Genomic DNA, 22,165 nt, shown 5'->3' with positions numbered 1-22,165 from the left:
AAGACACTTCAGAGGGTAGTGTGTACGGCCCAGTACATCACTGGGGCAAAGCTGCCTGCCATCCAGGACCTCTACACCAGGCGGTGTCAGAGGAAGGCCCTAAAAATTGTCATAGCGGTACCGGAGTGCCAAGTCAAGGACAAAAAGGATTCTCAACAGTTTTTACCCCCAAGCCATAAGATTCCTGAACAGGTAACCAATGGTTACCCGGACTATTTGCATTGTGTGCCCCCCCCCAACCCCTCTTTTTACGCTGCTGCTACTCTCTCTTTATTTTATATGCTTAGTCACTTTAACTATACATTCATGTACATACTATCTCAATTGGCCCGACCAACCAGTACTCCCGCACATTGGCTAACCGGGATATCTGCATTGTGTCCCACCACCCGCCACCCCCTCTTTTACGCTACTGCTACTCTCTGTTCATCATTAATACATAGTCACTTTAACGATACCTACATGTACATACTACCTCAATAAGCCTGACTAACAGGTGTCTGTATGTAGCCTTGCTACTCTTTTTTCAAATGTCTTTCTTCTGTTATTTTATTTCTTTACTTACCTACACACACACACACACATTTTTTTTTTTTTTGCACCATTGGTTAGAGCCTGTAAATAAGCATTTCATTGTAAGGTTTACACCTGTTATATTCTGCGCACGTGACAAATCAACTTTGATTTGATATAATTCTGTCGGGCAGAAATGAAGGTTTTACAATCAGGAACGTTTCCTCTCACAGCTCTACACGACAAAAGGTTGAATAACGTGATATGTTAAAGTACTTTACCGGTTGTAGGTGAACGTGGTCCTTTTTAGCGGTAGGTATGTGCGACAATATATCCACAGGAAAGTATAATTACATCCGTTTTTTAAAGCGCTGGTAGTGCGTTCAATTTCTATCACCTGAAGCATGCGCACAAGATTTTTAAAAAATACATGCCGGAGATGCATGCTGCATGCTGAACGTGTTTACGAGGTTAAAGACATATGAACGCAGTACCAGCGTTTTGAAAAGTTGATTTAATTTATACTTTCCCGTGGATATATTGTCTCACATACCTACCGCCAAACAGACCAAGTTCACCTACAACCGTAAAGTACTTTGACATATCATGTTATTCAACATTCTGGTGAATGGAAACTTTACCGATTCAAACGCTCATTCCCGAAGTAGAATTTTATGCAATTCAATTTCTGGTTTCCAGGCAATATTGAATGCAACCAGAAGTCACACAATTGAAATGTAATCATTGATAATCACCTCCAATTACACGAATAACATTTCCTCTCTGAAACACAATAGGCTAGTAAAATAAATTATCTACCAGATCTCTTGCTCAGTGTTTTTACGGTCAACTAAATAAAGCATCTAAATATGAGGGATTACTATGGGGTAAATGCCAAAGGAAGGAGAGACTAGAGGTCCAGTTTGACTTGTAAATGTACAGACAATATAGTGCTGCTGTGATGCCTACAGGTTGTGACTGCGGTATTGGCACTTGTCGTCCATGCGTAACTGTAGTGGTTCTATTCAACGTAGTGTAATCTGTGTACTCCCCATAATCCGAGCCATACATGGTCGGATCACATGGTGGCATTGTTTGTTTTCAGAGACCGCTCATAAAATAGTTCAAAAGACAACGTGAGGCTACCACAAATCCATTCATGAATTCTTCGCCACGCCTTTAAAACGTAAAGAAATTGTGCTTGACCAATTGCAAGCCTTGAATCCTCACATAGCGCTCTGCCGATGATCAGACGACTAAAGGAGAAACTATTTAAATCTCTAATGAACAACTTGACTCCAGGTCACTCAACTCTCACTGGTCTCAGGCGTACACGAACAACAGTCTCGCTGATACTTGGACATAAACTCACGAGTAACTGTTCAAAAGAGCCGGTTAGCTTTACATCGACGGACTTCACATTTGTTTGCGTGAGGAAGAAATGAAAAATATAACTTTTTCTTTGTGGATTGTCCTACTTTGTGCAATTGCGCTCTTTGCGTCGGGAGTGGAAGACAACGAACTTTTGAAAGGTAAGAAATGAATCTAATCAGACTATTTCATTGACACTTAACAGCACAATCCAGGGTTTCCCCATACTGGTTCCTCGCACCCCTAGGGGTGCACGTTTTGGTTTTTGCTTTACACTACACCGCTGATTCAACTAGTCATCAAGCTGTGATCATTTGAATCAGCTGTGTAGTGTTTGGGACAATACACAACGTGCACCCCCTGGGGTACCGAGGTCTGAGTTTGGGGAAAGTTGGCATAGCCTATTCGGAAAGCCTACACTTATTTATTTTTTATATTAGGCTATCCACTACAAGAATGAGTCAAGGGGAATATGCTACACACCATGAGTAAAGGGTCATTCAGACAAGAAGCAGGTTCAATGGAAATCAGAGTTAATTTTCAATTTAACCCCCAATTAGCACAGCATATCTTGGATTTGATTGCATTGATCGTATGAGGATCAAGTGGTGAGATAATGGAGACCGGGATGAACGGGAATGGATTTTCATGTGAGATACGTGTCCTTGGGAAGTGCTCGTGATGTGGCGCAAAAGCCGGACTAGACGTCACATCTCGTGGTTCTATTTGGTATTGAGATTTTTCCGACGACTCCGCGTTTCACTGAGAACCGTAGTGCCCCGCCGGGGCTGTTGGCTTGTTCTACAAGTCTAATCAATCAATTATCTTCGTGTTTTTTTCTACGATAAAAGCACATTATCTGATGTCCATAATTATTCCACTATCCTGTTCCGGAGAATAATTCATACAAACTTGGCAGTCAAATTTGAATTCTTAACGAATCCAGAATATAGTATTTGTCTTGAGACACTTAACGTCTTTAGTTTAACTTCCGGTATTTCGCGTGTCAGTAAGAGCACAAAGCCATATGGAATAGAAGTTCTGGAGTGCCGAGAGATTGCAGTATAGTAGGCAGCTGGCTTTGTCTGTACAGCCAACTGATACTGTCACAGAGCAGTTGTAAACTACAGTGCATTCCTACATTTTATACACTGTCTGTACAATAGTAGCAGGTTGCCTTTACAAAGGGATTGCCATATCCAATAAATGTCGTTCCACTTCATGATTGTGTCCCACTTGTTGATTCTTCACAAAAAAATACAGTTTTATATCTTTGTTTGAAGCCTGAAATGTGGCAAAAGGTCGCAGAGTTCAAGGGGGCCGAATACTTTCGCAAGGCACTGTACATGTTTCAAGCTGACTACCATAGTCCCTGTCCCCAAGGAAGCTAAGGTATCCTGCCTAAGTAACTACCGACCCGTAGCACTCACGTCGGTAGCCAGAAAGTGTTTTGAAAGGCTGGTCATGGCTCACATCAACACCATCCTCCCGGATACCCTAGACCCACTCCAATTCTCATAACCCCCTCCCCCAACAGATCCACAGATGATGGAATCTCAATCGCACTCCATTGCCCTTTATCCACCTGGACAAAAGGAACACCTATGAGAGAATGCTGTTCATACACTACAGCTCAGCGTTCAACACCATATTGTCCTCTAAGCTAAGGACCCTGGGACTTAACACCTCCCCCTGCAACTGGATCCTGGCCTTCCTGACAGGCTTCCCCCAGGTGGTAAGAGTAGGCAACATGTCTGCCACGCTGATCCTCAACACTGGTGCCCTCAGGGGTGTGTACTTAGTCCCCTTGTGTACTCCTTGTTCACCCACGACTGCGTGGCCAAACACGACTCCAACACCAAGTTTGCTGACGACACTTCACTGGGGCCAAGCTTCCTGCCATCCAGGACCTATATAATAGGCAGTGTCCAAGGAAAGCCCATAAAATTGTCAGACTCCAGCCACCCAAGTCATATACTGTTTTCTCTGCTACCGCACGGCAAGTGGTACCGGAGCGCCAAGTCTAGAACAAAGGTTCCTTCACAGCTTCTACTCCTGAACAATTAATAAAATGGCCACTAGGCTATTACATTGATTTTTCCCCCATTTGTTTTGTACATGCTGTTTATCTATGCATAGTCACTTCACCCCTACCTACATAAATTACCTCGACTAACCTCTGTACCCCCTGTATATAGCCTCGTTATTGTTTAGTTTATTTGGTAAATATTTTCTAAAGTCTTCTTGAGCAGCACTGTTGGTTAAGGGCTTGTAAGTAAGCATTTTACGGTAATTTTTCCCGGTGCATTTGACAAATAGTTTGACCTGGAATACATTTCCAACAGTCTTGAAGGAGTTCCCAAATGCTGATCACTTGTAGGCTGCTTTTCCTTCTCTGTGGTCCAACTCATCCCAAACAATCAGGTGATTCTGGAGGCCAGGTCATCTGATGCAGCACTCATCACTCTCCTTGATCAAATAGCCCTTACACAGTCTGGAGGTTTGTTGGGTCATTGTCCGGTTGAAAACAAATGTTAGTCCCACTAAGCGCAAACCAGATGGGATGGCGTATCGCTGTGGTAGCCATGCTGGTTAAGTGTGCCTTGAATTATAAATAAGTCAGACCGTGTCACCAGCAAAGTGCCATCACACCACCTCCATGCTTCACGGTGGAACTACACATTTGGAGATCTGTTCACCTACTCTGCATCTCAGAAAGACACGGCGGTTGGAAGCAAACATGTCCAATTTGCACTCGTCAGACCCAAGGACAGATTGCCACTTGTCTAATGTCAATTGCTTGTGTTTCTTGGCGCAAGCCTTCTTATTGGATTCCTTTAGTAGTGGTTTCTTTGCAGCAATTTGACCCATGAAGGCCTGATTCACGCTGTCTCCTCTGGACAGTTGATGTTGAGATGTGTCTGTTTCTTGAACTCTGATGCATTTATTTGGGCTGCAATTTCTGAGGCTGGTAACTCTCTCTAATGGACTTGTCCTCTGCGGCAGAGTTAACTCTGTCTTCGTTTCCTGTGGCGGTCCTCATGAGCGCCAGTTTCATCAAAGCGCTTGATGGTTTTTGCAACTACACAACTTTCACTTTGTATTGCCTGAACATGTCTTGAGGTAATGCTGGACTATCGTTTCTCTTTGCTTATTTGAGCTGTTTTTGCCATAATAGGGACTTAGTCTTACCAATTTTTTTTATCTTCTATATACCACCCATACCTTGTCACAACAACTGATTGGCTTAACTCATTAAGAAGGAAAAAAAATGTCAACTTTTTTTTTACAAGGCAAACTTGTTAATTGAAATGCATTCCAGGTGACTACCTCATGAAGCTGGTTGAGACCATGCTAAGAGTGTGCAAAGCTGACATCAAGGCAAAGGGTGGCTACTTTTGAAGAATCATTTTTGGGGGGGGGGTTACTACATGATTCGCTGTTTCATAGTTTTTAATGTCTTCATTTTTCTACAATTTAGAAAATAGTGAAAACGGTGTCCAAACCTTTTGACTGGTACTGTATTTGAAGGGGAGAATCTGCTACCATTCATGGAGTACATAATCAGTCCCCAAGAATACAATGTAAACTGACAAACCAGAACCTGAGTTTAGCATGTCAGAATCAGCTTTATTTGCCAAATCCATTCGCATGTACAGGAATTTGACCTGTGAAATGGTGGTGGCACAAATTAAAATGTATCGCTGCTGAATTTCCACAGATATAGTATGAACACTAAGCTGCAGGTAACCTAGTAGGTTACTGGCACAACTGGATTGACCATTTAAGGTTAATGTGGGAAAATCTGTGCCCTTGAATTAAGCACTTAAACCCTAAGACTCTTCTCCAGAGCAATGCTAAATTATGCTGGAAGATATGTGCAGTTTTGGGATGACTGTACCGGTGTAAGTAGTGCGTAGTCCATGGATGAGAGGACCAGGTGGACTGTTGATTACCATGGCACGTGGGAAGTAACTGTTCAAGTAGTGGGAGGTACTGGTCACGCTTGACCTGAACTATTTGCCCTCAACCATCGACCCCTTCCGCCAAAGATTGCCTATCTTTACTGCAAGCTTCCTTGCCCTGGAGTCGTACAGGACCTCAATAGAGGGCAAGTGGCAGCCAATGGCCCCCTCAGCAGACCGGACAATCCATTGCAATGATTGTGAGCATTGGCCTTTTATGCTAATTTAGAATTTGAATCGGTACACACAGCATTCATTGGAGGACAGAACAACGAGTGAGGAGTTTAAATGTTTTAGCATCTTAATGTTGCGTTCGCGGTAGCAGTCCATTTTTAAGACTGCTGTATCGATAGAGTAAACTATGGCTAATAATTTAGCCAAATAAGTGATGTGGGCCTTGACTGAGCCCAGCTGTGGGGATATTCCATGGGAGAGGTGACGCTGACACTCACAGGTGCTTTCCTCCTATAGGTTCATGAAGTCCACTATATGTGACAGTAATCATCCTAAACCTCTCGAACGCAATATTCCTAGACTAATGTGAAACTGCAGCAAATCAAATGATCGAGACCTGAAGCTGAAATAATGAGGTGGCTCGAACACGGCTCATAAACGAGCACGATTGGCTGGTAGAGCCGCCCTCCTCACAATAACAAATGTGAGATCTGCTAGATGTACAAGCTGATTATGTAAAAAAAAAAAAGTGATAATTCAAGTGTAATGTTTCTGTAGGAATCTTGTATAATGATCATACTCTTATTTAAAAAGGTTCAAAAAATAAAAAACTAACTAGGCAAGTCAGTTAAGAACAAATTCTTATTTACAATGACGGCCCTAGGAACAGTGGGGTTAACTGGTCTAGGAACAGTGGGGTTAACTGCCTGTTCAGGGGCAGAACAACTTTTTTTCCTTTTATCTTATCTCTCGGGTTTGCTCTAGCAACCTTTTCGGTTACTGGCCCAACACACTAACTACTAGGTGACCTGCCGCCCCAATAACCTGTAGTTCCTGCTGCTACAACTGACAGTAATAACATGTTTGATTTGAAATGAGGGACACTCCATGTGAGGGCATCTAGGTACCTCCCTACATGTTGTATTTCAAGGCTCTGAAGGCGACTTCCGCTGGGCTGAAGTACTTTAAAAAAAAAAAAATTTAAAATCTTTTTCCATGCAGCTAGAGATATTGCTCATCCTAATGCCCTGCTATTGCTCACCCCTCCCTAGATGAGGAGTTTAAAGTGCTCTACGACGACACCGCCATCCATGACCGGATCACGTACAACATGAGGAAGTGCCTGAATCTCGACGTGGACGGCTGTATCCTGGTGCCTGGTGAGAAGAGGAGTCTGCAGGAGTGTGGCTTCAACGTCACAGCCAAGACCTTCTTCATCATCCACGGCTGGACGGTAAACACTCCTTATCCCCTCTACTTTTTTGTCACAGGTTGCTTTAGTGAGCCTTTGCTGTGTTTATTTATTTTTTTAGTCAGAGGGTTCCTCTTCAAAGGTTGTGTGTGTGTGTGTGTGACCGATTTTTGCTCTCTCCTATACAGACGAGTGGGATGTTTGAGAGTTGGATGCAGAAGCTGGTGTCTGCCATGATGCAGCGAGAACCGGAGTCCAACGTGGTCATCGTTGATTGGCTTCCCATGGCCCACCAGCTCTACCCCGACGCGGTCAACCACACCCACCAAGTTGGCCTCAGTGTCGCCACCACCATTAACTGGCTCCAGGTGTGTGTGTGAGATTTGGTTGTTCAGCGGTCTATTACATTGCATTATCAGTGAAGAGGGCTGTTGAATACATTGATCTTTATGCTTACATGACCATAGGACACTATGGGGTGATGTTTTTCTCTCGGACATTTATCTAAATGATGTGGGACAGGGCCTCGTTTTCCAGTTGCGATATAACTTTAACATTATGATCGTAGCGGTTGCATCATTATTTAAGAGCCATTTTTTAAAATTTTTATAAATATTTTAAAAAAATGTGTTAAACTCTACATGATTGGTTTGGTAAAGTGCGTCATTAGACCATGCGTCTACCGATGGGATCGAAAGAATCGCAACGCTGCTCTCGGATCAGCCTTCTCCACTCAAATCTTACCTTTTTAACATTATAATTATTCCACAATACTGACAATGGATCAGCTCCTAGAGAGATTACTGCTTATGGCTGCAAATATTGAGGCGGTTTATGATGCTTACCCCGTAATAATGCACTAAATTAGACTGGGCACACCTTGGTACACATGAAACGTATTGAGGCTAAAATGAGGCCGTAGCCTAGTGGCTACTGAATGCAGTATTATATCATCTCGGTTTTTATTTCACTTTGTTTTGTAACAATTGCAAATCATTTGGCAACTTGTTTTTTTAAATTTGTACTTTTTTATTTATTTAACTAGGCAAGTCTGTTAAGAAATTCTTATTTTAAATGACAGCCTAGGAACAGTGGGGTTAAAACGGCCTTGTTCAGGGGCAGAATGACAGATTTTTACAGTGTCAGCTCAGGGATATGATCTAGTAACCTTTTCGGTTACAAGTCCAACACACTAACCACTAGGCTACCTGCCGCCCGACTAGTCAACTTCGTTCTGACGTTATCGGCCACCAGTCTGCTGGATGCCTAGCCTACAAATCTTGATTCTGTGTTTAGTGGAGATCTTCTGTGAATAAGATCGTATTATTATGTACATTGTCTGCTCTACAAGTGGTCTTGATCAAAGGGTCTGGGGAAACAGAATGGCTTTTAATAAAGATGGTTTTAATGATTTATTTTTTATTTAACCAGAACAAGTTCTCATTTGCAACTGCGACCTGGCCAAGATAAAGCATAGCAATTCGACACATTCAACAACGCAGAGTTACACATGGAATAAACAAAACATACAGTAGAAAAAAAGTCTATATACAGTGAGTGCAAATGAGTTAAGGTAAGGCAATAAATAGGCCATGGTGGGGAAGTAATTACAATATAGCAATTAAACACTGGAATGGTAGATGTGCAAGTAGAGGTACTGGGGTGCAAAGGAGCAGGATAAATACTGTATGGGGATGAGGTAGGTAGATGGGCTGTGTGCAGTGATCTGTGAGCTGCTCTGACAGCTGGTGCTTAAAGCTAGTGAGGGAGATGAGTCTCCAGCTTCAGAGATTTTTGCGGTCATTGGCAGCAGAGAACTGGAAGGAAAGGCGACCAAAGGAGGAATTGGCTTTGGGGGTGACCAGTGAGATATACCTGCTGGAGCGTGTGCTATGGGTGGGTGCTGCTCTGGTGACCAGTGAGCTGAGATAAGGTAGGGCTTTACCTAGCGGAGACTTGTAGATGACCTGGAGCCAGTGATAATCTTGATACTGAGAAGGCTCTGGGGAAACGAGGCTCTGGGGAAACGAGGCTCTGGACCGTCTCCAGTAGTTTAGCGAGTTGAGAGCTCCAGTGTGCTAGAGGACAGCTGAGTATCCCATTACCCTTCCAGTCCAGCGCTGACTACAGTAGTGGTGATGTGCAGGATTGGCTGGCTGGGAACTTTTCCTTCAGGAACTGAACAGCTGGCAGTGTTTTCAGGTGTTGGTGGGAACTCCTGGTATCCTGTGAATTCTAATGAGGGAGTTGTGGGTATTCTGTATTTTCCATTTGGTCATACGGGAACTCGCCAGATGCTCTTGGGGAAGAGTTGTCCTCTTTCTAGTTTGCAATGGGTCTCGTTCTCATCACCATTTTGCTGTGTGACCTAGTGTGTCTCTCCATTGTGACTTCAACAAAGAGCAAAGACTGGGTGTGGTTCCAATCCACTGTACTGCTTTCTACCTATCTAATCTGTTCAGATGGCTGAAGGGAAAGGAGGCTATTAACAGTATTGGGATACATTCTATGTCTCATTCAGGCCAGGCTCTCAGGCTCTGTCCCCTTAACAGGCCAGGACACCGCTGACATGCAAGCCCAGGGTTCAGGCTGTGGGTAAGAGGGTAGACTGCCTTCTGAGACAAGCAGAGGGTGGAAGCGCTTTTGCATGGAAGGGAGAGCGTGAACGTATTCTGATACCTCATTATCTCCACTGGGATTTGCTGGTGCCCAGGGAACGACTGACTGCTATTGGCTGAGGGTCTTTTGTGTGGCAGCAGCTGATGTTGGTTGTCATGTATCCGATAGGAGGAACAGCAGCTGCCCCTGCAGAATGTGCACCTGATTGGCTACAGCTTGGGGGCCCATGTGGCGGGCTACGCCGGAACATCTGTGAGAGGGACTATTGGCAGAATCACGGGTAAGTTGTGGGAGGTTTATGACCTCATTCACTGTTGCTCCTCAAGACTCTGAACAGGCAGCGGTCTGAACCTTTGTAACAGTGCCAATCCCCTTTTTTAAATCAAACTCAATATAGTCCAGTATGAAACCAGTACCACCTTACCATTGACATGTCTTCATGGAGTGATGGCTGTGGCTATAGTCACGGTGTATTGACTGTTAAGCTGTGGCTGTATGCCTATAGATATTAGACACACCTGTCTTGTCCACCAAATGAGAAGTTCCTGTTTCTCCCATCTCTCCTATAGGTCTAGACCCGGCAGGGCCCATGTTTGAGGGGGTGGGAGATGATAAGCGCCTCTCATCGGGCGACGCCGACTTTGTGGACATCCTGCATACGTACACGCGCGAGGCACTGGGTATAAGCATTGGGATCCAGCAGCCCATCGGAGACATTGACATCTACCCCAACGGTGGAGACGTGCAGCCTGGCTGCTCCCTGCGTGAGATGCTTACCAGTACAGCTGGAGGAAGTGAGTACCACACACAGGAAGAAGTCACTGAGGGTGTGTTCCCATGAAGGGAAGTGAACAAGTGCACACTCTGGGTGGAAGGAGAGATTTTTGGGACGCACGACTAAACACAGTGCTGTACCAAGTTTAACTGACTTTTTTTTTTTTTTTTTTTTTTTCTTTGCTGTTCTTTGGCTAGATGGGAGTTGGCTGCTTGTCATGTGACTGGTTAGCTGTTCCCTTGTTGCTTATCAGTGCTGTTAACTCTTTCCTCCTTAGGCTTCATGGATGTGATTAAGTGTGAACACGAGCGGGCTGTGCTCCTGTTTGTGGACTCGCTGATGAACAACGAGTACATGAGCCTTGCCTACCAGTGCACTGACCCCGAACGCTTCAAGAAGGGCATCTGCCTGAGCTGCCGCAAGAACCGCTGCAACAACATTGGTTACAACACCAAGAAGATGAGGAAGAGGAGCAACTGTAAGATGTACCTGAAGACCCGTGCTGTCACACCCTTCGGAGGTGAGCTGGGGATTATTTTAATTGGGGGGGGGGGATGCGAATCTTCACATTTAGCCATTTTCCCTCAACCGCATGGCTTGGTTTCCACCCGACAGATTTTCATGCAAATAGTCTTACACATTGTTTTTATTCAAAAAATGTTTTTTTCCCCACCAGAGAACTGTGTTTCATCTAATTGACTTTGTTATGCGTGATGACATGGTGCACATACCTTGACCCTTTGGTTAATTTCCCATGTACCAAATACAGTGTACCATGTCCCGACCCATTTTTCAACTCTACTGATGGGTTTTCGCACTTGTGTAATATAAATCAAATGATTTGTCACGTGCGCTGAATGCAGCTGGTCACGTGTGCTGAATGCAGCTGGTCAGGTGCGCTGAATGCAGCTGGTCAGGTGCGCTGAATGCAGCTGGTCAGGTGCGCTGCAATGCAGCTGGTCAGGTGCGCTGAATGCAGCTGGTCAGGTGCGCTGAATGCAGCTGGCAGTGTGGTGGATGTGTTGGGGGCATCAAGAAGTCCAGCATCCTTTTGCAGAGGGAGGTGTTTAATCCCAGGGTCCTTAGCTTTGTGATGAGCTATGTGGGCACCAAGGGATTTTTAATTTAAAAAAAAAAGCTTTAACTAGGCAGTTAACATTCTTATTTACAATGACTGCCTACACTATGGTGTTGAAACACTGAGCTGTAGTCAATGAACAGCATTCTCACGTAGTTGTTCCTTTTGTCAGGTGTGAAAGGGCAGTGTGGAGTACAATACAGATTGCGGTATGTGAATTGGAGTTGGTCTGTTCCCATACTTTTTATAGTCTCGTACCCCTTCAAACAGTCAACCTCCAGCTGCGTACCCCTCTGGCACCAGGGTCAGAGCACTCTAATGTTTTTTGCCATTGAGTGCCTGCCACACATACTATGCATTTATTAAATATAAGACTTTTTTTCACAACCCGACTTGTGGGAAGTGACAGCTCTTTTATAGGACCAGGGCACAAATCAGTTATTTTGCCATCTTACACACAACCTTATTTGTTCATCAAATTGGTTAATGAGATGGTGTACTTGAAGGGATACCTGTAACTCTGCAATGTTGTATTTAGTTTTCATGCTAGTGAGGGCTGAGAATCCACACTCTGATAGGTATGTGGTTACAAAGGACCTCAGGTGTCTTAATTTGCTGTGGCAAAAAACTGAGTGCAGTTCTAGCCAGAAATCATCTGGCTTCTGATTTTAAAGTCAATTTTCACAGAACCGCTTGTTTCGATGAGGCTCTTGTTCAGATCAGGTCAAATGCACTGGCTGCAGGGCATGAAAGGGAGAACGGATCCAGTTCGTCTGTTTCGGGAAAGTAATTGCGCACCCACCTCAGGTGCTTCGCTATATCACATGTGACATTGTGTGTACGCTTGAGTTCATGTGCATGGTAATCATGCATACAATGACGGAAAGACCTGTTGTCCTTGTTAATGCAGACAGAAAAGACTTCCAACTTCTTAGCCTCAATTTTGTACCACACAAGTCCATTTGTCACAGCTGTCCAGTACTTTAAAAAAATCCTCATGTTGTCCTGGTTTGCCGGGGATGTCTTCCTTAATTGCCCCCCCCCCCTAGACCTAACTGACATGTACCAGGTCTGCCACGGGTGACTCATCCAGCTGTAACGCATATAATTCACTGGCTTGTATGCTAAGCAGTAATTGTTTCAAAACATCTCCTGCCATGTCACTGAAGTGTTGTGAAATTGTCTAGTTTTTTTGGGGCCTTTTTCCCCCAGCATTGTTCCAGCCGTATTTGCAACAGCAGGAAGAAATAAGTCCAACACAATAGTATGGGGCTTGCCTGTCCTAGCCACTTGGTAGCTCACCATATAAGTCACTTCTAGCCCCTTCTTATTAATGGTATCTGTTGCTTTTATACATGTCTTACTGCTCAAATGACTAAATTCTCACTTAATCTCCTGTGCTTAATTTTTTTTGACTGTCAGGGACAGGTGGAAAATGTCAGTGAAGAACCTTGCAAGTAGGTCAGCGCTTGCTCTGAGTAAAAGTCCTGGTAATCCGCCTGGCCCTGCGTCTTTGAATGTTGACCTGGTTTAAAAGTCTTACTCGCATCAGCTACCGAGAGTGGGATCCCAGTCGTCCGGAACAGCTGGTGCTCTCATGCGTGTTGCTTGCCTTGACGCATGCATGAAGTCATTTAGCTCGTCTAGTAGACTTGTTTCTCATAGCTGGGCTTCTCTTTGTAGTCTGTAATAGTTTGCAAGCCCTGCCAAATCTGACGAGCATCAGAGTAGTGGGCTTGACTCTTAGTCCTGTATTGACACTTTGCCTGTTTGATGGTTCGTCGGCGCGATTTCTCATAAGCTTCCGGTTTCTCTCCGATTTGTTTCGATCTCTGTTACTGAGAATTTCTGGGAACAATAAAAGCCCACTCTAAAATGTGCTGTTTTGTCACAACACAGTGCCACATGTCTAGTTGAGGGAGTGCACAAATTGGCATGCTGACTGCAGGCATGTTCACCAGAGCTGTTGCTAGATTATTTAATGTTCCTTTCTCTACCATAAGCTGCCTCCAATGTGGTTTTAAGAGAATTTGGCAGTACGTCCAACCGGCCTCAACCACAGACCATGCGTAACAACGTCAGCCCAGGACCTCGACATCCAGCTTCACCTGCGGGATCATCTGAGACCAGCCACCCGGACTGCTGATGGAACTGTGGGTTTGCACAACCGAATATATATATATATATATTTTTTCACGAACTGTCTCAGGGGAACTTATCTGCGTGCTCGTCATCCTCGCAAACTGCTTGCCCACACAATGCCGTACATGCAGTCTGCCCGGTAGTTGAAACCGGGATTCATCCATGAAGAGCGCGCCAGTGGCCATCAAAAGTGAGCATTTGCCCACTGAAGTAGTTTACAAGGGAAAACTGTAGTCAGGTCAAGACCCTGGTGATGTCAACATTGTGATCGGAGTGCCTCATGGTATAGTTATGAGCAGGCAGAAGTTAGATGACACCATTTGCAATTTCAATGTTAATTCTGAATGCACAGAGATACCGTGACAACATCCTGAGTCCCATCGTCGTGCCAGTCATCTGCCGCCGTCACATATTTCAGTATGATAATACACAGCCCCATGTCGCAAGGATCTGTACACAATTCCTGAAAGATGAAAATGTCCCAGTTCTTCCAAGGCCGACATACTCGACAGGTCACCCATTCAGCATGTTTGGGATGTTCTGGATTGACGTTGTAGTACAGCATGTTCCAGTTCCTGCCAATATCCAGAAACTTCACACAGCAATTGAAGAGGAGTGAGACAACATTCAACAGCCTGATCAACTCTATGTTAAGGAGATGTGTCGCATGGTGATCACACCAAATACTGACTGGTTTTCTGAGCCACACTCCTACATTAAATTTTATTTTTTATATTTATTTTTTAAGGTGTGTGTGATCAACCGATGCATATCTGTATTCCCAGTCACGTGAAATCCATAAATTAGGGCTTAATGAATATTATTCCAGTTGACTTTTAAAAAAAAAATGTATATGAACTCTAATTCAGTAAAATCTTTGTAATTGTTGCACTTATTTTTGTTCAGTGTCAAAACAAAAATAATTCAATAGAAAAACCAGAAATGCAGCTAGTTTTCTGTCATTTCAGTTTGAAGTGGTTTGTGTTGGCTAGCTCCTCTGAATAGTAACTTGGCTAGGAGGCAAATGCTCTATGCCAGGTGAATTTGCCCATTAGCTCATTGTTATAGAAAACAGCTTAAACAAACGCATGTCGCTACTTTTTTTGTTATTCTGGCTGCACTGTTTGACATGACAGTTAGCAGATGTTTTTATGGCTAGCAAGCGAGGGATAAGAATGTTGCCAGCCATCATTGCAGCGCAATATTTAGACCGTACGCCTGGGTGGTGTCCATAGATTTATAACGAGACCTAACTTGTCTCTGGCAAGTGAACGAACAGGTGGCTAGGGTAGCAACCCTAGATTTGGTTCAGGACTATGTTGTGGAAGGCTGAAATGGTATGAATACATGCATAATATCAGTCATTTCTATGTTAACCTGTTGCATAAAAGTGAGGCCTTGAGGAACATTTTGTTTTTGGAGGATATATTGCCACAGTTTCTCTACTTCTTCTCGGGCTTAACACTTGTGACAATATCCTCCAGACACCGGCTTCTCGGACATTATCACTTCAGCATAACACACCTTATCAGTACTTGATCAGTAGCCAAGCGATTTATCTCTGAACCTTCTTTTTTTATGACTCAGTCACACCTTGCAGTCGTAAAGCTACTGTATTGGCTCCTGTTTATGTCCCTGTCCTGTGATATTTATTTTGCCGTATTGTTTGTCCCTCCTAGGCATCCATTATCAGATGAAGATGCATGTGTTCAACAGAAAGCAGGCTGATGATGCCGACCCAACCTTCCACGTCAAGCTGTATGGAGCTCACAATGACACCGATGACCTGCATGTAGACTTGTGAGTACTGCTGCTCTCTACTCAGTGGCAGGTAGCCTAGCGGTTTGGGCCTGATTTAGACTTAGGAAATGTATGCCTTTCCTAGGCACTTAGTAGTTGGTATTTAGACTTGCCTTATGCAGGTTTGTAAATAAGCTTTCCTTGTGCGCACTGAATACATTTTTAATTCGACCCATGAAAACCCTTTACACTTGCTGGCAAACAGATTTTCTATGGGTTGTCATTAAATGTACTGAAAACCCAATTGATCTAATGCCAGACCTTTTAAATACGGTGTACATAAAAAATAAATGTGTTCGAATTGCTGATACTCACTAGAATGTATGGACATATTTGTCTGTTTCAGCTCCAACTCAATAGTAGCTAGTTTTTTAGGTTAGGAACATATGAATCATAAGAAATAATAATAATAACTTCACGCACCAAAATAGTGGTTTTGAGTCGTCCTGAAGATTGTCATATTCAAGTTCAATCTATAAAATATTGGAAGATGAGCAGTGTACAATAGGGGTTGACCAGTAATAATCCTCAGTGATCATGGAACTGTTTTGACGGCGGTCCTGTTGTCGTGAACCGTGCTCCAGATTTAAACTGCTAGGTATGGTCTTCATTCCATAATGATTCAAATGGGTTACATGTCCCAAATGATTGCACAACTTGTGATGTGTTAGCCTATTATGATCCACTATCGCTAGTGACCCTCAGGAACAACTACACCAACGTGACAGACGAAAGGTGAATGGAATTATGTGGGCTTCAAATTTGAAGGAAAATAACGTGACAGTTAGCCACCGTAAGTAATACCCAGTATAACGTTTTCACACGATACCACTCTGCAGGTTTTATAGAAGCCTAGTTTCTCTCCAAACCTCGCCTGTGAAAATTCAGAATAACGTCACAGCTATTTATAGCCTAATTCATGCCATGTTGAGGAGATTTTCATTTTGCTTCCAAATGACTGGTTTCACATTCGTCTCCAGGTATCATAAGGAAAATAATTGCTATGTGCATGCATTTCCACCAGTGGTGGTGGCTGAGGGAGGACGGCTCATAATAATGGCTGGAACGGAGTGGATTGAATGGCATGAAACCATGTGTTGGCTGCATTTGATACTATTCCGCTCTAGCCGTTACCACGAGCCCATCCTCCCCGATTTTCAAGTTGCCCACCAACCTCCTCCTGTGACTCCCTTCTCCAAATGGATTACTCATTTACCTTATCAATGTGTAAATTACAGTGCATGTAGATTTATATTTACAACGGAGGTTAAGTAATGCAGAATACAGCATTGACACTGACCGCACCTTTTTAATTTCAGTGCTCTCCACCACACGAATAGCAGGTGAACAGTGATGATAGTAGTACTAGAATTAGGTTCTGCTGCTAAAGGTAAAGGTTTGAACTCATAGAGGGGAGTATAACAAGGGATTTATCTTATTTTTATCTATGCTTAATTCTAGTCGGAATTCACCCACTTAGAGCTTTTGGGCCAGTAACCAAAAAGTCTAGTTCGAATACCCGAGCCGACAAGTAGAAAATTCGGTGCTCTTGTGCCAGACACTTAACCTAAGTTGCTCCAGGGTTGCTGTTGATAGTGGCTGATCCTGGCCGTGACCCTTTGGGATATAAAAACCCCCCCCACATTTTCCAATTCACACTTGCGTATAAAACACACTTATGTAATACGTGGGAAATGGGGCAAATGTAAACTCTTACTACTGTGCTCATGTAAAAAGAAACTATAAACACTTGAGTTGTCCTAAAGCACTGAAGTGTAATGGCAATTAGTGAATTTATTTTTTTACTGTATCTAGACCTGTTAGGAATCCCTTTGTCCCGGCAGTCTAGGGGGGGATGGTATCGAGACCGTAACACAACTAATGCAAATCATAATAGTGACAAAGTAACCGTGAGAACGAAAATAACCACAGACAACTTAACTCTACATTCAAACACTCATGGGTTATTTGATAAACGCACGGTAAAAGGGGCTGAGCTGGACCCTAGGAAAGAAATAATAAGCATCCAAAAACACCCCTACGCTAGACTAGCCTACCTCAATACAGCTAACTAACCAAAAACACCCCTACGCTAGACTAGCCCACTTCAATACAGCTAACTAACCAAAAACACCCCTACGCTAGACTAGCCCACTTCAATACAGCTAACTAACCAAAAACACCCCTACGCTAGACTAGCCTACTTCAATACAGCTAACCAAAGACACCCCTACGCTAGACTAGCCCACTTCAATACAGCTAACTAACCAAAGACACCCCTACGCTAGACTAGCCCACTTCAATACAGCTAACTAACCAAAAACACCCCTACGCTAGACTAGCCTACTTCACCAACGGCTAACTAACTAACCAAAAATACAGCGGGTGGTCCGCCCAGTTCTAACAAGTGTTCTTATACAAAGTTTACCTACAGGTAGTGTAGGCCCATGGGTGACTTGTCTTAGTACCCCCTTTTCCCACCATCAAAAACAATACTCACAGGTGGGGACAAAGTGACATGCAGTTGAAAAAACAAAATAACTACAGAGATGGAGCTTCTGAGAACAACGGTCAGGGTTTTTAAGCCAAGGGAATGTGATTGGGTAATGGAAACAGGAGGGGTCTTCTGATTTGAAGGCTATTTGAGGAATGATTGCCACCTGTAGGGGGAGAGAAAAAACACAGGATACCTGTATCCGTAAACCTGTGATCGACACACTTTTGTGTCCCTCTCCCCGCCAGTCCAAACAAAGTGGGTCTGAACCTTACCAACACCTTCCTGGTCTTCACCGAGGACGACATCGGGGATCTGCTGAAGATTCGTCTGAGCTGGGAGGGGGCCAACGAGTCGCTAGGGTCCATCTGGAAGAACATGAAGAAGTCTTTCTGGTCCTGGAACCGCACCAGCACGCCCATCAACCAGGTGCTGGAGGTCCGCAGAATCCGTGTCAAGTGTGGAGAAACGCAGAAGAAGTAAGTTGGGAGGCAGAAAGTGGTGGCTTTAAAAAAATTAATTTTTTTTTATTTTTTTCCCACATACCATTCAATGAGTGGTTGGTTCCATAGAATGGAAAAAGAGTTCAGAATTGGGATTTCCATTCTAGTAATTGTATTTCTATGGTTAGTTCGCCAAGCAGAGACTGCTTGTCTTTGATTTGATAATGCTCTCACTCAAACGGCCGTTTATAACTCAGGAAATGGGAGTCATTTAGTCTTGAATCAAATGCATCTTGCCGTTAAACATTCTTTTTTTATATCTTCACTTTTTAGCATCTAATCTGCTGCTTGACGTGCTATCGGTTCCTTGTTTCACTTATTGGTTTGTGCTTGTGTAGGTTCACATTCTGTGCCCAGGACCCCTCAGTGACTGAAATCTCTCCAGGACAGGTCATCACGTATGTCAAGTGTCGTGACGGCTGGGAGGTCAAACCAAGTAAAAAAAGGTACAGCACAGCCCGTTCACTTAAGTGTTGCGTTCCCTAACGGTGTCTAATTCTTAGATACAGAATTGCATTTTAAACCATTAGACAAGGTCCTTAGATGAATGGATACATGTCTAGTCAATCCAGCATATTGACCGGTCCTCTTGCTTTGACAGGTTGCATAACTTATAAGGATTCAGCACTTCATCAATCAATGGCATGGGACCTAAAGTCGGAAGGCATGTCTGTAAGGACCCGCCTTTTCTTCATCTGAGCACTTTGATTGGAGGAGTGATGAGCACATGGTGGGAGGCCTTGGACTTGGGATGCACCTGGATGTTTACTGGTGGTCACATGACTCTGGGCTCTGGCCAATGGGACGGAGGGAGGCTTCACGTGCCGTCTGTCAGGACCTGAGAATTCCCGGCGTTTTCCTTTGTACAGAGACTGTTCAACTCAAAGTAAACGGTTGTGTTATCCATCGGACATTTTCCCCCAACAAACCTAGTCTCTTTACTGTATATTTGTATTAATTTTCTGAATTGGAAGCACTGCAAGACCATGGTTATTTATCAAGCACATTGTTTGAATAACTTCCTCTGATGCAGTGTTTGTGGTTGAGTGAATGTGTTTGCATGCAGTTAGTGTGTGTGACCAAGGGTATGAGCGTGCCTATTGGCTAGAGCGAGCTTAATGTGACTACACTGTAAAACTGAAGGACGTGACTGGGCTACATGCACTTGATCTTTCACTGTGTTTTGTAGGGTTGCAAAATTCCCAGGTTTTCCAGAAATCTTGTTTGGACGATTGCGGATTTGTTAGTCCCTTTGGTGTCCGGTCATATTCCTTCTGGGAATTTGGGGGAAAAACCTGGGAATTTGGGGAAATTTTAACTGAAATTTGCTACCCTACTTCTGTAGGGGTTGCTATTATTTCGATGTACCCCATATGTGGCTGTGTTTGTGTATATAATGTAAAAAATAATAATAATTGGAAGGAATCACGTTCATTTTTTTGTTTTTTTTCAGCTGGATGACCAAGGTGCATGACCTTAGACCTTTCTTTGGCTCATCCTCAAAGTCAAGAGGAGTTGAAAATATTGCAGAAGTTTTGATGTCCGGTTTTACTTAGATTAGCTTACTACTTTAAGTATGACCCTTACGTTGCACTCACCCAAAAAATCAGATTATTCCCAGATGTTCAGTAACCACGATGTGAAAAAGATGCGTTTTCAACATTGTTAACGTACGGCCTTCCTGAGGCCTGGAAGTACTGTTGCCACGGTTTCAGATTCCTTCGCTTGTCTGGGTCAGTGGTCTTGACGGTGCTACTTTTAGTTGTTAGTGCTGGGAAGTATGGCCTCATTTTGACAGTGGAAATGCAACTCTACGTAGCAGAAGTCTACGTAGCCCATGGTGTGATGCTGGGATTAATCTTATGGAATCTAGTAAACATGCCAATTTAAAAAAATATGACCCACATCTGCTAAAGTCCCTGTCGGTTGCACTGTTAGAGTAGACCACTTCTGTATAGATATTTCCTTGTTTGGTGCACGGCTAGTGTCGGACACTACTCTTCCCATATTCCTCTTCCTGGCCCCTTTCCCCTCCACCTTCTCTAATGCATTGAAGATGCGAGAAGAAGTTCCAAGGGGAGGCTGCTTGGCTCTTCAATATAGTTTGAGGAGGTGGAGAGAAGACTGAAATGCCTTCTGTCTTGCGTAGCTAGTTAATCGGCACACCGACTCAGCTTATACTTTCTCTTTGATGTGCTTCCCAAATCTCACAGGTGATGTTCTAAGGCACTGGAATTCTTGGAAAACCTCAAAAGGATGAAGAAAAAAAACCCCAGATGGATTGGATTTATGACGCACTTTCACAGCTGCTCCAATAACTTTACAGTATGTGTGGTGATACTTAGTTTGTCTAATCCACCAGTAAACTTCTGTCACATGGTTTCAATACTTTATATGGGTGGGGGGGGATATTTTTTAAATGTTTTTATTTAAGAGTAAACCATAAGATTGCTGCACATATCTCACTGAATTGACAGGTTTCAAATCTTCAACATAGCAAACCAGGTGTGACGATTTTGGCAGCGACTTGCCTTGCGTGATGTACGTTACCCCCCCAAATTAATTTAGGACTTCTGACCTTACTGTGCAGCCATATTTCATAGGAAATTGGCCCAATGTTTTTATACCGTAAATTTCTGTGGCTGCAGTATGACATAAGGTTTCAGGCTGCATCTGTTACTACTTATTGGCCTGCACGTCACAATCAAGAAAGTGAAGTGATTCTTGGAGAAGTTTGAGAAATTGAAATTTCCCACCGCAAATGCCTTCCAAAAAAGGAACTGAAATTAAACCATGTGGCACAACTCCAACCAGAAAATGGACATTGTGTGGCATTTCTTACTGTAAATAAATACTAATGAATTTGTCTTAGATGGATAAGTAATTCAATCAGTGAAGTTTCAGATTCATACTGTCAAAGTTGAACATTTTTATAGAGATTACCTTTCAATTCTAAGGCTTTTAAAATCTGGTGAAAAATATTTTGGTATGCAAATAACATTTCTAGAATGAATCTGTAATATAAGCTAAATCAACATGATCACTACTGTTCTTTTTTTTTTTTTTTTTAAATATTAATTTCACTGGTAGTGACACATTTTAGTGGGTTGGTAGGGAATTTGGTAAATATTTCAAGTACAGTGTGTTTACCTTACGTTGGAAGACTTGTGCTGAAGTTTGAAAATAAGACAACTATATTTTAGTTATATAATCAGTACCAGTGAGAAGTTTAGGCAACTATAGTTGTCTAAATACATTTACTTTTTTCTACATGGTTGTCTTCACAATTCTACAATGAAATAACACATGGAAACAAAATATATTTGAGGTTCTGCAAAGTAGCCACCCTTTGCTTTGACGAAAGCTTTACACACTCTTGGCATTCTCTCAACCAGCTTCACCTGGAATGCTTTTCCAGGTGAAGTTCCCACTAAGCCCAAACCAGATGGGATGGCATATCGCTGCAGAATGCTGTGGTAGACATGCTGGTTAAGTGTGCCTTATTCTAAATAAATCAAGTGTCACCAGCAAAGCACCAT

The 22,165-nt window shown here is 43.3% G+C and overlaps 1 protein-coding gene across 4 annotated transcripts; it reads left to right on the top strand.

Annotated features, from left to right (window-relative positions):
- The first annotated feature begins 1,735 nt into the window (after positions 1–1,735).
- Positions 1,736–21,688, top strand: LOC112262504 (lipase, endothelial). Of its 4 annotated transcripts, XR_002955366.2 has the most exons (12): positions 1,736–2,045; positions 7,076–7,257; positions 7,404–7,583; positions 10,003–10,114; positions 10,404–10,628; positions 10,887–11,129; positions 15,509–15,629; positions 18,372–18,602; positions 18,965–19,072; positions 19,228–19,298; positions 20,080–20,092; positions 20,840–21,688. XR_002955366.2 is itself a non-coding variant. In XM_024438123.2 (10 exons), exons 1-10 carry the CDS (start codon positions 1,955–1,957, stop codon positions 19,241–19,243), a joined length of 1,509 nt encoding a protein of 502 aa, XP_024293891.2. In that variant the 5' UTR covers positions 1,736–1,954; the 3' UTR covers positions 19,244–20,062. The 4 variants fall into 4 exon arrangements, 1 of the variants encoding a protein (XP_024293891.2); XR_002955367.2 differs by lacking the exon at positions 20,080–20,092; XR_006084775.1 differs by having other exon boundaries at positions 20,080–20,887.
- Positions 21,689–22,165: the final 477 nt, after the last annotated feature.

The sequence above is a fragment of the Oncorhynchus tshawytscha genome, linkage group LG12 (assembly GCF_018296145.1).
Source record: "Oncorhynchus tshawytscha isolate Ot180627B linkage group LG12, Otsh_v2.0, whole genome shotgun sequence".
Classification (NCBI taxonomy): Eukaryota; Metazoa; Chordata; class Actinopteri; order Salmoniformes; family Salmonidae; genus Oncorhynchus; species Oncorhynchus tshawytscha.
The sequence above is the reverse complement of the archived record's forward strand: the minus strand, read 5'-3'. Positions and strand labels throughout refer to the sequence as shown.

Bases quoted from the DNA above. Each gene is read 5' to 3' on its own strand.
- LOC112262504 (XM_024438123.2), top strand. From the start codon at position 1,955: ATGAAAAATATAACTTTTTCTTTGTGGATTGTCCTACTTTGTGCAATT. The intron at 7,258-7,403 runs GTAAACACTCCT...TCTCCTATACAG, and splicing joins TCATCATCCACGGCTGGACG to ACGAGTGGGATGTTTGAGAG. The intron at 7,584-10,002 runs GTGTGTGTGTGA...TGTATCCGATAG, and splicing joins CCACCATTAACTGGCTCCAG to GAGGAACAGCAGCTGCCCCT.